The sequence below is a fragment of the Danio aesculapii genome, chromosome 25 (assembly GCF_903798145.1).
Source record: "Danio aesculapii chromosome 25, fDanAes4.1, whole genome shotgun sequence".
NCBI lineage: Eukaryota > Metazoa > Chordata > Actinopteri > Cypriniformes > Danionidae > Danio > Danio aesculapii.
The window spans coordinates 23,572,639-23,591,306 of record NC_079459.1 but is presented as its reverse complement, the minus strand read 5'-3'; the positions used below and the strand labels follow the sequence as shown (position 1 = coordinate 23,591,306).

The window sequence follows — 18,668 nt, the reverse complement described above, 5'->3', positions numbered from 1 at the left end:
CGCTGCAATCATTATGTAAATATATGAAAATCCAAGCCAGAGTCATAATACAGAATTAGATTAGTACCTTGTGCATGGCGGCACAAAGCACATCGTTCCCTTTGTGATACGGCACTTGAACAGAACCAAGAAATTTCACCCAGAATTTGTCCATCCAGTCACCTTTGACCTCTAATCAATCACAGCAGACAAAAGAAGTCATATTTCATAAATGCACAAAATACTTGTAATTCAGGATTTCTGCAGGTTCCTTCAAGTCAAATTTAAGACTTTTTAAGACTGTTCTGAATGAAATTTTAGACTTATACTTGGTTAAACACTAAGGATTTTTTTCTTATGGCCTGGTTACTTCTGTAATTTTTTTTGTATTATTGGGAGATCATGTAAAGAGATGTGTTGCTTTAGTTTTCTTTCCCCGATAGAGAATTTAATTTAAAGAATTTGCTGTAAACATGACTAAAAGCGGCTGTGAATGGATTTTTTTTGCAATAAAAAGCTTAAATATATATAAAAAAGTTTTGAGATAGATCATTGGTGATTGGGTGTGAAGGTATCTTTACTTGGACATAGAAAAACCAAGACCTGCTTAAAATGATTTAAGATCTACAACCCAATATTTCAGTGAATTTAAAGGTGCTGTATGTAAGTTTTTGACTCTTCTAAAGCATAAAAATACCATGATATGTTTACAGATATTTAAGAAACGTGTTAAGTAAACACTTGTTTATCTCAAAAACAATTGTAAAGTCAGATATTCTGCTTTGAAGATGTGCATTACGTACCGGAACGTCTTTGTTTTAATCCTTTTAACCTGCTCACTGCCAGTTCAGCCAATTATAATTTAGCACCCCAGGTTGCCTTGGTGGAAAACTACGCATTTCATTCATTCACTCAGGAAGGCTCTTAAAGTGTGCGTCCGCGACAGAAATGTGTCCTCCGGTGGACAGTAGAAGACTTCGAAATGAGATGCAGATTCAGAGTTCCATATGAGATGGTTATTAATCAGCAAATAATATAAATATTATTAAAGTAAACATTAGGCGTGCACGTTACATTGTAACCCTGTGTCCTAACAACATGTCACATTACGAGATTTGCAGTGATTAAGCAATTTGGCTGTTTGCACCAGACTAAACAGAACAGAAATTTAAATACAGCCATTCAGAAACAAAGTATAGTGCACTTACTGCACTCGAATGAAATTGTAAGGTTTATAATCTAATAATGCAATTTAAACCTCTTTAACATTATTAAATGTACATGCTGAATCACTGATACAAGTTGGCTTTCAATGAGTCACACTTCTAGTTCAATTTCAAATGGTTTATTTTATTTTCAAGATCTGAAGTAAACTATCTGCAGCTGCTTTCAGTAGTATGGCAATAAATGTCAAGTAAAATGCCATTCAAACTCACATTGTTAGCATTTAACACTGAATAAAGCACATGATGTGTAACTGAGGTGATCTTTGTTAGTTTTCAGTTGTTCAGCTGCAAGAAAATAAAGCTGTTTCTAAAATATATATTTCAGCTGTTGGTTAGAACAAAAACTCCTTTTAATATGGAAAATATTCTTTATATCGTGCGCCGTTGCTTTTATTTAGAACAATGTTTAAATCAGCCTTAAATCAGCTTTTTGGCTCGATAGTCAAGAACACCTGTTGGTGTCGTCAATCTGGCAACCTGCACTTGTGTGTGCTTTAAACCAGGAGTGCAATACCCAGTTCAACCACTGGGTATCAAACTTACATACTGCACCTTTAGGACTTTTGAAATTTAAGACATTTTAAGACTTTAAGACTGTAAATACTACAGTAAAAGCAAGGTTTACCTTTAACGAGTTCATCCTTTGCCACCTTGACGGCGTAGAATGCAGGGAAGATGCCTCTGGTTCCGGTGCGCATGTTATAAGCCTCGCACCACAAATCCTCAGCCTGCACCTCCACTAGTAATGGGTCGTCCGCTTCCAACTCCAACTCATCATCATGACGAGGAACAAATCTGCAATCAAGAAAACAATTGATAATCGTATTATTGAGTGATCTACAAAAACGTTGTTTATTAAGTTAATCCTGAAACTTTCTTGGCCATGATGTTTCAATATCCCTCTTATGTAACATGGCTACTTATTTTCTTTTTTGTTCAAAACAAAGCATTAAGGATTTGTTTGAAATGCTTACCTGAACACTGCTCTGTGGCTCTGTTCTCTTTCCTCTCCATTAATAATGCAGGAGAAGAATCCAAACTCAGCACCTGAGTGGGAGAACAAACATTCATTGTCACAACTAGGACAATAAAGGTACAATATATTTTGTTATAAGATCAGCTGGCTGAATTTCATCGCCTTGATCCTGCCCAGTGTGCTATTAAGACAATCATTAATGAGGAAAATCTCTGCAGTTCTTAATCTTGGGAAATACATGGAGAGAATTATGGAAGGGGTGCTACAAGGCTCAGTCCTTGGACCGTTGCCATTCTTTCTAAGCTTTTTTTACATCCCTCTTGCATTTGTATGGAGAAACTACTAAACATAGGTTACTGGATGTTAAATTTCACACAAAGAGCTCATTATATAAAAAACATGAGCCATTTATTTGAATGTTGCACGATAAACTTAACTACAGGCAGGTTATCACACTGTAAACGCACCAACTAATCTCTAAACCTCTTTCGAGATTCTTCTGCAAATCTTAAAACTGTTTTAGATACTAATCGTTTGTTAATTTACATTTTTTGAATCAATTCAGAACTCAAAAATAAACTGTAGACAACAACAGGATTTCACAGAAACTCCCTACAGAAGCCTTCAAGACAAGGCTGAACTCACCAGAGAATCGTGACCGTCCATTCCCAAAAACGTTCATAAACTTGCGGGAACGGGGCACATCTGAGGTGGTGTCTGTGGTCGAATCTGCAGACAAACAGGAGGTGTCTCTTCTCATGCTCCTTGCCCCCGACTCTTCATCTTCTTCATCAGCTTCCTGGTCCTCGTCATCCTCATCGATGGCAGACTCATAGACGGTGTTATCGCTGTCACTTTCATAACCTTTGTAGCAGTCCTTAATGCTCACTAGCTCAAGCTTAGCATGTTCATCCACCACCAGGGTGTATTTAACAGAGTCATAGGTCAGTCCTGAAGCATCCGTGCTGACCGCCACTGCCTTTACGTTCCCTGTTTCGTCCTTCGCCACTTTGGGTTTGCGGGTTTCAGCCCATTGGCTAGAGTCTCCTGGTTGTTCGCTGAGGCTGACAGTCCGGCATGGAGGTGTAGGAGGGTACACCTCATCCTCCTCACTAATGGAGGGGTTTGGACAGCCTGCTGATGGGTAATAGTGAAGGGGAGGAAGCTCTGTGTCTGAACTAATGGACATGCGGTTGCTATCGCTGCTCTGGGACAGAAACGGTCGCTCCTGTTCACCGTTGACCGGCGTGAGGTGGATCTCCTCTGTGGTATTTCCCTCTGAAATGTGATAGTCCTTGTTTCTGTCAACCAACTGATCACACATACCTTCATTCTCCGCAGGATACTGCACTTGTTCCCGATAGCCATTTACAGTGTGATACCGGGCCTTCTCCTTGCAAATTGTCGAAATGTCAAGGACACCCTCAATCAGGGGCACTTCTGTGGATTTGTCCCTCATGGCTGTCTGTGTGAGGGGCGCAACCACGGTGGGATTGTTCAAGGACTCTGATAACTTGTCCTGCTGCTTATTCTGAAAGGCTGAGGCTTTGTTCTTTGTGGAGGCAGGGCCTCGTGGTTTGGTGTCAGCCCTGGCCTGAACTTTGTCCCCATCGGTCAGGCTCCCCTGCTCAGGTTTGGCCACCGAATCTCCTGTTCCACACACACAGAAGATTATACATTAGGCAATAAGACCAGTGGAGAAAAACATCTTAAAAGGATTATGTAAGAATGTAAGTTAATGCCCCATAAAAAACAAAACCCTATGCTTTGCTCACAGGATGTAATGAATACTGATGACTTTAAACCAGTATAGAAAACACATAAGTAGTCCTAAATATAAGACTTAGCTATATTTAGCATAATATCGACTGTATGAAAGGGGTCGAGTTTAAGCAGACAAAATGATTGGAGAAAATCCACACAAAGCCAAGTCCAACCATTAAAACATTTGATTTGAATTAAACAACCACTGACTATTGGAGGCCTGAAAGTGCAAACTCTTATCGACAGAGTAAACTACCAAGATTTTATTTTGTCATACACATACATGATCAGCCTATATGCTAGCTTGAAAAAAACAAATAAAATGCTTTCTCACTGCATGGTAATGCACAGTTCAGACTGCATGATTTTAGCCTCGATTTTGACTCGCTGACAGGTTTTGAGAAATTCGCAGACAAATGCTTGAAATCATAGGCAAATTGGTGCTCGTTCATTTGATTAACAATCATACAGTGTGAACTACCAAAGACGTGATCTGAGAGAATCGCTGATGAGACGCCAACACCCGTCAGATACACGGCATGCTAAATATCTGGAGCTGTTAGTGATTCAAATCATGCCATGTGAAATGAGTTCTGATTGAAAATACCATCGGCGATTACCTACAGCCAATGAGAGAGCAGCATCCACTAGTATGGGTATCTGCAGGCCAGCAGGAGGTTGGGGGAGAAGTTAAAAGCCCTCATTTTCAGTTTATTTGGACCCAAGAAAAACTATTAGAAATTTGGCAGCAGCACCTGTATCTGTTTGATGTGCCATCTGTGCAATACCACAACCGGGTGGAAAAAGTTAAGTAGAAATTGCTAATTCCAAACCCAGGTGAGCAAAAAAAAGTAAATTTCTAGCCCACTAAAGGCTTCTTTCTCATTTTATAGTTAATAACAAAAAATATACTACATGACCTCATGTTGTTTCCATGTCACTTCTCGCGTGTTTGGTTGTGAGACACAGTTTGCGAACTGAGACAAAATTGTTGCCGATTCTTCCCAATGTAAAGTGTAAAACCCCCTGTCGTCGATCTATCTTGCAAGTGTAAACACAACAGCAACGGAAGATAGTCAAGATAGTCAACAGCTGCCCAAGATAGTCATACAGTGTGAAAACATCTGTGTCGCAGCTACTTTAAAAATCATGCAGTCGGAACTCGCATAAGGTGCAGTTTAATTTGATATGGCTCACTTTTTGGGGCTTTTCCACTGTGCTCCGTTTGTAGTACCTAGTACTTTTTAGTACCACCTCGGATGAGGTTCCAAGCGAGACTTACCTTTACCAAAATGTGACATATGCACATTGCTGATCATTGACTTATAACTTATGAGTCATAAAGAATCATCAATACCAGCGTCATTGGATTTGCGATGCTAAACGCCATACCCATGATATTTTAAAAGTCAGCAGCAGCCACTGTTGTATTGTTGGTCAGCACAAATGTTTTGATACTTGAAATGCTTGAAATTGAAATGCTTGAAATTAAAATACTTGAAATTGCAGTGAAATGCAAATTGAGCCGAGAAAAACTATATATATATCCAGCTGTAGGTCTGCAAACCCACACGTTTCAGGCCAATTGACCAAGGTCAGGATGAACCATATATGGGTAATGACGGATCCCAAGAATGTCCACATGAATTATATATACTCTTTTTACTAATTCACAAAATACTCCAAATAATTAGATTTTTTATTGATATTCATTTTGACGAGTATAATGAACCATAACATGTTTGTTTAACCCATGCCAACCCTAAACCTAGCCCTTACAGTAACCTGTTGTGTTTTACTAGCGTCTACACCCACCCCAAACCTAAACCTACCCCTCACAAGAGAGTTTATTGTTGTACTGCTTCAAAAAAAGTTATATGTATGTGCACATTCTCATTAGCCACAGCTGTAACACTAAACACTAAACTATCTGTGGCATAAGTCCGAGATCTAGTGGCCTGAATCTAGTGTGACCTGAAACGTGTGGGTCTGCAGATCTGCAGCTGGATATTATTGAGCAAAACCAAACCGAACCTATAGTGTTTCTTTACAAAGTGAAATCACAACCAACTGGCCTGACATGCATAATAAAATGTTCTATATGGAGGGGAAAAATAATAAAATGATGAAACTAATAAAATGAAAAATAATACAAATTAGTACAAAAAGAGATAAAATTGAAATGTTATTATCCAAAATTTACAATAAGTGATGGGCAGCATTGGTGGCTCAGTTGTTAGCACTGTCACCTCGCTGCAAGAAGGTCGATTGTTCGAGTCCCGACTGGACCAGTTGGCAGGGGCGGATTTAATGATTCGGGGGCTCTAAGCGATTCCAGTCATGGGGCCCAAAAGTTCAAAAATACACCCTTTTAATAATAAAAAAACAGCTTTTTATATCACTCAATCTCTTTTCTGTTTTTTCTTCATGCAAAATCGAAATTTTAAATGTATGTTTTCTTAAAAACAAATTCACAACTAAAAATAATAAACAAATTGAAAATAATAAATGTTTTTAAAATGAAATCTTTCCTTGATTTGACTACTGGACTGCTCCGTGACTGATGGTGTAGGACAAATTTGCATAGAAGTAATAATTATATAACAATTTTACTTGTTATACCCTCGTCCTACAAAATATGATAGGAAATGGTAGAAAAAGACAATGTTATAGATATAATTTATTTTTCTAGGTATTTATTGGGGGTCCCAAAATTTTCTGGGGCCCTAAGCGGCTGCTTACTTCGCTTACTGGTTAAATCCGCCCCTGCCAGTTGACATTGAATAAACTAAATTGGCCGTAGTGTATGAGTGCGTGCGTAAAACATATGCCGGAATAGTTGGCGGTTCATTCCGCTGTGGCAACCTCTGAAATAGAGACTAAGCCGAAGGAAAATGAATGAATTAAATGAAATGAATAATTGCACCAATCAATACAAAGACTATATTAATAATTATAACTAAATTACAATCCCTAATTAGTTCAAATAAATAAACATCCAACAAACAAATTTTCATCGGATTAAAATAAATAAAACATAAATAAATGTGTGAATACAAAAACAGCATCTAAAAGTTACAAACGTCCTAATTTACAAAACAGACTGACAGATCATTTTATGCTTTCAGCTCTTTCAGTAAATGCTTACATGCGCAAAATGAACATTTCCCCTCATCAGCAAAGCATATAAATGTACTATATAGTACAAGCATGCCAACTGCAACATAGCCATAATAATTACACTGCCTAATGGATTAAGCCGAGACAGAAGATTGCACTTCATCACATAGTAAAAAAAGTATATACATTAAATTTAAAGTCTTTCCCATTTTACTTCTAAGAGAAGAATCAAGCACAAGTGACATCTGATGAACTCACTGGGTAAAGTAGATTGACAAAAATCCCATTAAGTTAATCACAGCACGTAAACACATTTTAATCCTGTGGAAGCGACTACTACAAACACACCACAATAATAGAGCATGTGAGGTGAACAACTTGTGATTCTTTCATTAATCTCATGGTAATTGCTCTAATGTATGGAAGAGTGCTTGAAAAATGACTTGTTTGAAAAAGTCAAGTCTCAGCGATTTATCCGATGTGTTTATGTGTGTGGCCATTACTCACCCTTAATGTGTGGTGATGAAGAATGAGTTTTCTTTTCTTTCCTCCTTTCCTTCTCACCAAAGGAATTGTTATTTATTGTGTCCTGCGAATGAGGTAGAGACAAAGAATCAGGGATTTGTTGAAGTACAAAGTGTTGACAGTCAGATCAATGTAATTGAGTTTAAAGCTTATTTTAAAAAAAGCAACTTGATGTAAGTGAAATTTCTGCCATGAAACTCTATGCGCACGCAGGTTGATAGGTCACCTAATCTGCTGCTGCGTCATTAACAACATGGTGCAGGACATTGGTTGCTGTCACATAGGCAGCCGATGAGCTTGCTCCTCAGTTTAAATGCTCAGCGTCATTCTACGCTGTTAAGATGCAGCGTGTTTTCGGAGACCCTCCTCCACCCCAGCTCCACCTGTGTTTAAATATGCAATGGGGGTTGCAAATATATTGTTTGCAGCAGCAGCGTGTTATATTCTCGGACGGCATGTCTGTGTATATACTGGCAGTAGCAGGTCTCAGCACTTGCTCTGTCATAATAATCAAAGCAGCAGCAGCAGCGCAACAGATCTATACTGCCAAGATCAAATACATCAACACTGCTATATACATATTCATTGCATGCTAAATCCCGAGAGTGTTCATAATAGAAATATGATAACAGTTTTGGAATATTTTCCGACACCATCATGAAAAAGGCACCATAGTATATCCTGATTGTATACTAGAAATTTTTAATAAAATGGTATCAACATCAAAATCAGAGAAATAAGTTATATTTTAAACAAAAATAGGTCAATTTAATATAAAATATAATATTATAAAAACATATATATGGTATATTAACCTAATTTTAATAATATATAAGAATGCCATTGAATGTGATGACAAAATATCAAAACATTGCATTTATTTTAAATATATTCATTTTAAAAGCCTTTTATTTTAGAATTTATAAAATAGTAAATAAAAAGCTAAATGGAAAAATACAAGCAATTCAGAAATTATTTAAGCAGATCAGTGCATGAGATAATAAGCTTGTGCTTTATCCCACTCCATTTCGAACATGTTGAAATGTATTTTGTTTAAGGAATTGTTTTGTTTATGATTTTTCTGTTCAAAATAAATAAATCAAAATCAAATCAAAATCAAATCAGATTCACTATATGACATTTACTTTAAATAATGAGATAATAAAGTTATAATAAAAATGTAAGTTAAAATAATATAAGAATGACATTCTATTGGATAAAACAAACCAAGTGGCACCTATTTTAAACAATGAGATTATATTAAAAATGTATAAAAAAATTAAGCTACATGAAAATTTCTATTTATTCTAAGAGTATTTTTTATTATAATATAACAAATGTCTTTAATATAAAAAAGTATCACTTAAAGTATTAATGTTTTAACATAAAGTCAATAATACTTAAGAATATCACTGTATTATAAAACAAATTATCAAACCAAGCAGCATTATTTTAACTAACGCCACATTTATTTTTAAAGAGCCTAAAATAACAAATAGCAAAATGATCTTAAACAAAACAAGTTATTTAAAACTAAAATGTCATTAAAAATTTATTAAAGCAAGTGGCATTTATAACAGGCATTAAAATAAACATAACATTGTTTATTCATACAAAATCGAACTGAAATTTACAGGCATGCACGCAGCCCATCCCTCCATCTTATCCAAGTGAGGCAATTTAGGTCAGCATTAACCAATTTTAACCACCAAACTTTCAGGGCTTTCCTATCACATAGTGAACCTAGAAACAACAATTGTATTGACTGCAATCCATAAAGCGAAAGCATTACAGGAAGAGCGATTTGACAGACTCTTCCTGTTGCTGACTCACCCACTGACCACCTTCAACACTGATGCTCAAATATCATCACCATCATCCGCTTGCTCAGTCTGACATCCCACATCACAGATTCTGCATCTAAACACTCAGATGCCAAAAGCAAACAACAAATGGTACTAAGCGTGCTCTAACACTGAAGAAACATGATCATAATGTTTATATTGAGGTCTATAATGGTCACACAGTCTTTTATATATCTTTAAAATATTGGTGTCTATGATGCAGAGTCTGTAGTTTACAAGTGCAAACCTACGCCCTTGCTTAAATGTCAACTAAAAGTATTGCCAGTGACACTCAATCTAGTAGCAAGCAACAGCAAAGTACAATTTCAGAGTTGTTTGCTAATATAAAGTTAATATCTCTTAAGTTTCTTTTAACTAACACTCTCTGCATTTTAGTAGTAAAAAACTAAAATACTGATTATTGAGCCAAAGCTTGACTACAAAATTAAATCGCAAATCAAACTGAAATCGCAATATTTGTCAAAAAAATAAATAAAATAAAAAATTTGCAATTAGATATTTTCCCCAAATCACACAGCCCTAGTTTACATCAGGACTTTGTAAAAAAATAATAATAATTATATATTTGTGGATGCACCAAATTGTTGGCTGCCAAAAATGACCAGATAAAAATGGCATTTTCGGCTGAAAGAGAAAAATGGCTGAAAATATGATCTAAAAAAGGGTTATGGTGCGCCACACTGCAGCACTTTGCATGGAAATGGCTTTCACAGCAGACGCGGGAAGTGCTGCTCTATGAAACCCATTCATGTCATTGTGCCATACGAATGAGCATGCACGCCATGTTTAAAGTTCAAAATTGCTCGATATTCCGGTCTGTGAATATTCCATTCATGAACTCGTGCTTATCTATGCATAAACTGCACATGATTACTGGAAAAACAAAGTCTGCTCGACTTGTTCACTATCAATAAAACATGGTTAATTCATTGGCTTGTGTTTTTTGAAGTCAGAAAAAATCAAAGTTATTAAATTAAATTCAAAAAGTTTTACAAAATTATATTATTTAATGAAATAATAAATAATTATTACAAAAGCCAAGTGCACACAGATTTTGGGTTTTGGCCCAGAATTTCCATTTCGCTGCATCCCTAAAAAGATTCACTTTAATTAATGTGTGCTAATGTGTGTCTAAACATGACATAAATGGCTATTGAGATTTTTCTCAATTCAAATAACTAGAGAAAACATTCGGCTAGTTATCTGAAAAGGGAAACTGATAGGGAAACAATTATGTCCCTTTAACAAGATGTAGTATTGGGTAACTTCAGAATGTGTCTGTTACATTTCAGCTCAAAATACCCACCAGATCATTTATATTCTAAATAAAGAAATATGAAAAATCTAAGCTTTAAGCATCATCTTCACTGTAAGAATTAAAGTCAGGATCAGTGATTGACTTTTCTTTTCTTTGTTGATTAATAATGATTAGCACCAAGAATACAACTTCTGTCCACAAGGCAGCCCGGATCCGATTACTGATACACATGTATTTTTGTTCTCAACTCTTCATGTTAATTTATTAAAGAACAAACAAAGGGTTTATGAGGGCTCTTGACTGCAAACTAAATCTACCTTTGGGTATAAATAAAGTAACCTAACCTAACCTTTATGTAAATAATCTCTAAGAGACACATTTTTGCATGTATGAATGCAGAGGAATGCTGACTGCTTAAAGGCCGGGAAATGATGCAATAATAATTGTATCTTGATTATAGTATTTTTTTCATAATCACTGGAGGTCAAAATTGAAATTGAATTCGATTCATTGCACAGCTCTGGTTGACATCGTCAAACGGAGAGAAAAAATGGACAACCAAATACAACCCAAAGGCTGCGTACAAAATCGCATACTTCGATACTATCTAGTACGCTAAAAACAGTATACGAACCGAGTAGTATGTTCGAATTTATAGAATCTGAAAAATAGTACACGAGAAGTACCTGGATGACCTACTACTACTGGTGAGATTCTGAAGTGAGCATCCGATGGACACTACACTATTCTATGGTACACCGTGAGAGAATTTATGAATGGCAGTGTAGCAACACAACTGACGCGGGTAGGTCACGTTATCATGACAAAATGGCGGATGTATTTCATTCATACTACTCACATTCATACTATATAGAACGTACTTTTCTAACAGTCGAGTAGTAAATTCAAATTCAAATGCAGCACCTACTGAGTAGTAGCCGGTTTTGGACGCAGCCATAGATTATGAGAATGCAGGACTATCAGTCATCAGCTCTGGGACGGGTCCTAAGCTTTGTGATGTCACACTGCTTAGAGAATTAAAAGCGTAAGCCAAATGAGACTGGTTTGGTTTAATTGGGATATAAAAAGTAAGGAGTAGGTGGATTTTATCAATGTAAGGTAGTTCGTCAAACACATTTGTCCAAACACCATGTACAAGTGGATTTTGCATAATAGGTGCCCTTTAACAAATTAATTGCAATACGCCCATCGATGATGCAGGCGCTGGTATGTGTGTGTGTGTGTGTGTGTGTGTGTGTGTGTGTGTGTGTGTGTGTGTGTGTGTGTGTGTGAGAGAGAGAGAGAGTGGGTGGATGGGAGCGCACAGTAGTGCTGGTGACGGAGGAGGAAGAAAGACACAGATGGCTGAGATGAGGCTCTTATCCAGCGACTAAAAACAGTATCTGCAAAGGAAGCAGATGGGAGGAATTCGATTCTGTTAGTTCATCATCACTATCTGGTGTAATAATCGGAGTCTCTGTTAGTCTATTACTGTCAGCTCGCTAACTGACAGTGAGAGAAATCTGAGAACGATGACTATCAAAAAAATCTATACGCTACTATAGTACTACTGTGTTTATATTTTCACATAGATACCTGTATTTGAATGTTAATGTTCTCCTAAAAACTGCTTTGTTACGCTAATTATTTTTGACAAAGACGTTATAAGAGACCAAAAAAATCCTTATGATCACTTTCAAAAATATTTTTTGTAGCTGATGATAGATAAAAACATCAACAGCCAATCAGAATCCATCCTGCTTTTAAATTAAATTGTCTGAAGAAAAAGTGTATAATAATACACTCATTAATATGTATTAAACTTATTAATGTGTAGTAATACACTTGTTAATGTAATGTAACTTCTTAATATTGTTTTGCCTGTATGAGTTATATACACTCACCGGCCACTTTATTAGGTACACCTGTCCAACTGCTTGTTAACGCAAATTTCTAATCAGCCAATCACATGACAGCAACACAACACATTTGGGCACATAGACATGGTCAAGACGATCTGTTGCAGTTCAAACTGAGCATCAGAATGGGGAAGAAAGGTGATTTAAGAGACTTTGAACGTGGCATGGTTGTTGGTGCCAGACGGGCTGGTCTGAGTATTTCAGAAACTGCTGATCCACTGGGATTTTCCCGCACAACCATCTCTAGGGTTTACAGAGAATTGTGCGAAAAAGAAAAAATATCCAGTGAGCGGCAGATCTGTGGGCACAAATGCCTTGTTGATGCCAGAGGTCAGAGGAGAATGGTCTGATGAGTCTCGATTTCTGTGCCACAATCGGATGGTAAGGTCAGAATCTGGCGTCAACAGCATGAAAGCATGGATCCATCCTGCCTTGTATCGACGATTCAGGTTGGTGGTGGTGTAATGCTGTGGAGATATTTTCTTGGCACACTTTGGGCCCATTTGTACCAATTGTGTCAACACCACAGCCAGTGTTGTTGCTGACCATGTCTATCCCTTTATGACCACAGTGTACCCATTTTCTGATGGCTACTTCCAGCAGGATAACGCACCATGTCATTAAGCGTAAATCATCTCAGACTGGTTTCTTGTACATGAAAATGAGTTTACTGTACTCAAATGGCCTCCACAGTCACCAGACCTCAATCCAATAGAGCACATTTAGGATGTGGTGGAACGGGAGATTCGCAAATCTGCAGCAACTGTGTGATGCTATCATGTCAATATGGACCAAAACCTCTGAGGAGTATTTCCAGTATCTTGTTGAATCTATGCCACGAAGGATTAAGGCATAAGGGGGTCCAACCCGCTACTAGTAAGATGTACCTAATAAAGTGGCTGGTGAGTGTATATAAATGAATAAATAAATAGCAAACCTATACTCTAAAACTCTAAAAATGTTGGGTTGTTTCGAGCTTCGGGCCAAATATTGACAACCACAATTGTTGGGCTACAGGAAAAAAAAAAAATAGTACGACTTGATTTTGTACACAATTCAATTATTTCATATCTACATCAAATCTTTTTAATGAACCCTTTACAATCCCATTTTGCTCAGCAATGTGTCACAGCACAGACCTAATATAAACAAGGTTGTCAACAGCACTTCACATTGATCTAAGGTTTTTTTTACAGCCAACACTCGCTCCTCTAGGCTGCGAGCTGAAATATTTCCGTCACAAATGTGAGTATTTTTAGAGCAGACTTTCTCACAGTTTTACTTGTATTACCCAACGACTCTATTCACTACGGAAAGGCTCTTTTGCTAATTCCTCAAATGCCCTTTGAGCCCAGCGGCTGTGCCAATGCTGCAGACGTTCAGAGATTCGACAAGCCAAGATTATGAGATTAAAGACAGGGAAGCACATTTACAGTCATCCACCATCTTCTCTAGGCATAAAGCAGTCTGCTGACCTGGATATGATTCAGTGCGCTAAAACATTCAAGAAAAAGGCTGCTTTTATTTACAATGCATACTTGAAAATAAAGGTTCTTTATTGTCATTCATGGTTTAATTAAGAATATTTAATCGCTCTTAAAAATATAGAGAGTTTAACAATTTTGGGTGCCAAAAAAATAAAATATTTTGTAGAATAGTTTTTGTAGCATGAAATGAAACCAAAAAATCGTGAATGAATGAATTCATGACATCATCAATGGCAATAAAGAAGCCATTTATTGAGAAAAATGTTAGTAATACCTATTAAAAATTACGGCTGCAATGTGCGGTGTTTAATCTTTTTGCGATATATATATTGTGATATGATTACGATTTGACCTAAATAGCTGTATTTGAAAAGAAATCAGGTACATAAATCGAATAATCAAATGTAAAATAGCTCTGCATAGCCTTCACTGTATAAACAATTCAATAAAATAATTTGTTTTACAGTTACAAATTGTACGATTTCTAGTGCCTGAATGCTTTAATCTCTCTTGATACACTCGTACAGTCACAGGCTAAATAAACACATGTAAATGACAAACTTTTGCTCCATTATGGTAAAAATCTTCGATGACGATGTGATTTTTGCGGATGCACGCATTGCGATATCGATGCTAAAATGATATATTGTGCAGCCCTATTAAAAATGTCAGTCACACACACACACACACACACACACACACACACACAATGTTCTTATGTGTCATTGATGCACAAAAACCTTTATTTTGGGTGTGTTTACATTTACTCATGGTTATTTAGAGCTCATACTGTCATTAAACAACGATTTTCATGCTTAACCACATCAACAGAACAATTATTTGAGTTGAATTTCAATATCATCATATGATTAAGTTTTATTTCACGTGCTAAAAATGACAAATAATTTCATATTTTTCTTAATCGGTTATTGTATTGATTTATTAGCTGAAGTTTAACATGATGTTACTACATTATCAATATTAGAATTTAGCTTAAAAGTTTATATAATCACATTTACTCTAAAATCAGATTTTTATATTAAACATATTTTTTGCTACAATTCTAAAATGACTTGTTAGCTAAAATGTTGACAGTCATATTTTTAGCACATTTATGATACTATATATCTTTACTGCTGTAACACGGGGAGTGACAGAGACAACTGAGGTTTGGATCCAAGTGCAGGTTTATTGGGCAGTCAGGCAAGCAATAGTCAACACAGGTGCAAACAGGTGTATAAAGGCAAATCCAGAATCGTAGTCACTATAACAGGCGAGAGGTCTGAAGGCAGGCGGCAGACAGGGACAAACAGACAAACTTGGCAAAGGTCAAAACTCGGAGAACCAAGACTAAGGAAAACGCGTTGAATTGCCACTTTACAGGTAAACAAGACTTGGCAAAGGAAGTGAGTGTGTGTGCCCCTTAAGTAGTGTGTGTAATCAGTCTTTGACAATCCTCAGGTGGTGCAAGTGTAATCAGTCTAAATGAGGAAGCATGTGTGTGTGTGAACGGAGTGCATGTATGAACATGTAGTCCAAAAATGGCGGAATTGTAGTCCATATGTGTTTGTGTGTGAGAACCATCGATCTTGGGAGTTATGATCGCTGGTGATCGTGACAACTGCTACTCTGATGTCTTTATACTTTTGCTAAAGTTCAATATCAGGTTTTGCTAAAAATCATGTATCCCATTTGTGTTATTATATATGAGATTTAATACAATTCCAAAATGATTTTTCAGAAACAAAAATGTTGAGATATATATTTTTAGTACAATTTGGATATGATATATTTTATTCTGATATCGTTTTACTTTTGCTAAAGTTCAACATCATATTTAGCTAAAAATCACGTATGCTATTTGTGTTATACCTGTTATTATGATACAGTGTTTTTGATACAATTCCAAAATGATATTTCAGAAAAATGTTTGACATTCATCATATTTTAGTACAATTGTGATATGATTTTCTATTCGGATATCATCATAGTTTTGCTAAAGTTCATTATCATGATTTTCTAAAATAATATTATCATTTTTGTTTTAATAAAAATGTAATCATTTGAAAATCATATTTTGGCTGAAGTTCATTATCATATACGTGCAAAGATTCTGATGTAATCACATCTCTTTTATTGCAGTAAAAACCTGTTTGGAGCCATTATACAATATCTGAGAGTGTAGCAACACCAGCAACTCACATCAACCTCGCAATCACCATAAAATACCAGACAAGTGCGCTGTTGCCAATCGTAATAATTAAAATAAAACCATTGGTTTTAATATATCCGGTGATTTGGATATTCAGGCAATCCAGCACTAATGCTGTAAGATGGTAAACATTGTTACGCAATTACTCTGCAAAACAAACTGACTGTGTTTCCTGAGTACTTGTGTTTTAGCTGCAAACTTCACCCAAATATAATTTATTCACCATGTTGAAAACCTGTATTATTGACCTATAATAAATAAAGAGTGAGATATTTCATTAAAAAACCCTGTAGATCTGATGTATTTTTTTATGCCGTTTCAATGTAACGGAGCAGCTGGAACATTCAGCTAAATACCCCCTTTACGTTATATGAAAAGACAAATAGTTATTTGTTAGTTCAAAGTGCACTGAGTATGAAATATGAAGCACATCAATTCATTATTTATAGAATGATTGACTTTAAAAAACAAAAAAAGTAAAGAAAAATTAGCAGGAGGCAAAGGAAAACCTTCTCTGAGCAATGGAGAAACGTAAAAAGGTCAGTTTGAGTTCAGCACAGTTTGAGCTTAAGTCTTTTGAGGAGACAACAGTGCCGGGCCATTATTACATCATTTACGTCATTCAGGGTCTTTACCCATAATGCAATTCAGAACTGAAAGAGAAGTGATGGATGTAGATGATTTACCTGAAATCTATTTCCAGCAGTTTTTATCATTTTATTTATGCACTATACACTCGCTTTGTGTCATTCATTTATTCCGTTTGAAAATTGTTTGTTTAGCTTTATTTTATTTTCAGTTCCAGTAATGTTGTAACTTTAGAAATATATATTTCTCTCTATATTTAAGCTTTTCCTTTTATTATTTATAATTCATCTTATTTCAATTATTAAAAACTGTTTTTTTTTATGTAACAGTAACAACAGTACCTAAAACATGCAAAGTAAGTTTAATCTAAAATAATTTGTGCATATTATATTAACAGCAAGGCGACGCAGTGGCGCAGTAGGTAGTGCTGTCGCTTAACAGCAAGAAGGTCACTGGTTCGAGCCTCGGCTGGGTCAGTTGTCGTTTCTGTGTGGAGTTTGCATGTTCTCCCTGTGTTCTCCCTGCGTTCGCGTGTGCTCCGGTTTCCCCCACAGTTCAAAGACATGCGCTATAGGTGAATTGGGTAAGCTAAATTGTCCGTAGCGTATGAGTGTGAATGATTGTGTGTGGAAGTTTCCCAGAGATGGGTTGCAGCTTGAAGGGCATCCTCTGCGTAAAACATGCTGGATAAGTTTTTTTTAAAGATTTTATTTTTATTTTTATATTTATTAAAAAATTAAATAGCTGCTTTCTTATTGTATGTAGCTTCAAATGAAATTATTACACCATTCATTCATTCATTTTCCTTCGGCTTAGTCCCTTTATTCATCAGGGGTCACCACAGCAGAATGAACCTCCAACTTATTCAGCATATGTTTTACACAGCGGAAGCCCTTCCAGCTGCAACCCAGTACTGGGAAACATCCATACACACTCATTCACACACATACAATATGGACAATTTTGTTTATTCAATTCAACTATAGCGCATAGGGAAAACCGGAGCACCCAGAGGAAAGCCACGTGAACACGGAAGAACGTGCAAATTCCACACAGAAATGCCAACTGACCCAGCTGGGACTCGAACCAGCGATCTTCTTGCTGTGAGACTAATAACAGGAGAAGCTTATTTTAAATCATTTAAAAATCACCAAACTGATGGGTAGTGCATTTACGCTAAAAATCTTTATAATCACAGACAGTGTTGCTAAATATGGACATCATATTTCTGCTAAAATTTTATCATCATATTTTTATAATACAATTCTTATAGCATATATTAGGTAACACTTTATTTTGATGGTCAATTAGTTTGGAGCTTAAAATATGACAAAACAATCTGAATTTCAATTGTTCATTTGAATTATTGATAATTGTAATTTAATAAAAAATTACTATATTGCATTAAAAAAAAAATTATTTGTATTTCTTAACTTGAATACTGAACATCTGAAACTTAAGACATCTGAATTTCTGCACTTGAATTTTAGGATATTGAATTACTGATGTACCCAATTTTTTCATCTTGTAAACTTGAAACTGTATTTTTACAAATTGGATATCTGCAGTCCAGGAATTCTGAACAAACCAAAAATCTGAAGTCTGACAATATGTCTATAAAAATCTAAAAAAGTCTTACATTTCAGATGTTCAAGACTAGGCTTGGGACGATAACCATTTCAAGGTTTTAAAACCGCCAAAATTTTCTATAATACCATTAAGGTATTTGTAAGATTTATTTGTTTTTTT

General features: G+C 36.0%; 1 protein-coding gene across 1 annotated transcript in view; it reads right to left on the bottom strand.

Annotated features, from left to right (window-relative positions):
* The window catches only part of mapk8ip1a (mitogen-activated protein kinase 8 interacting protein 1a), a 41,684-nt gene that overhangs the window by 8,869 nt on the left and 14,147 nt on the right, over positions 1-18,668 (bottom strand). Inside the window, exons 4-8 of the mRNA XM_056452273.1 lie at positions 7,573-7,654; positions 2,827-3,831; positions 2,180-2,252; positions 1,831-2,000; positions 68-171 (exon numbers count right to left, since the gene is read on the bottom strand). Coding sequence (XP_056308248.1) covers positions 68-171; positions 1,831-2,000; positions 2,180-2,252; positions 2,827-3,831; positions 7,573-7,654 — 1,434 coding nt within the window. The remainder of the gene's footprint in view (positions 1-67; positions 172-1,830; positions 2,001-2,179; positions 2,253-2,826; positions 3,832-7,572; positions 7,655-18,668) is intronic.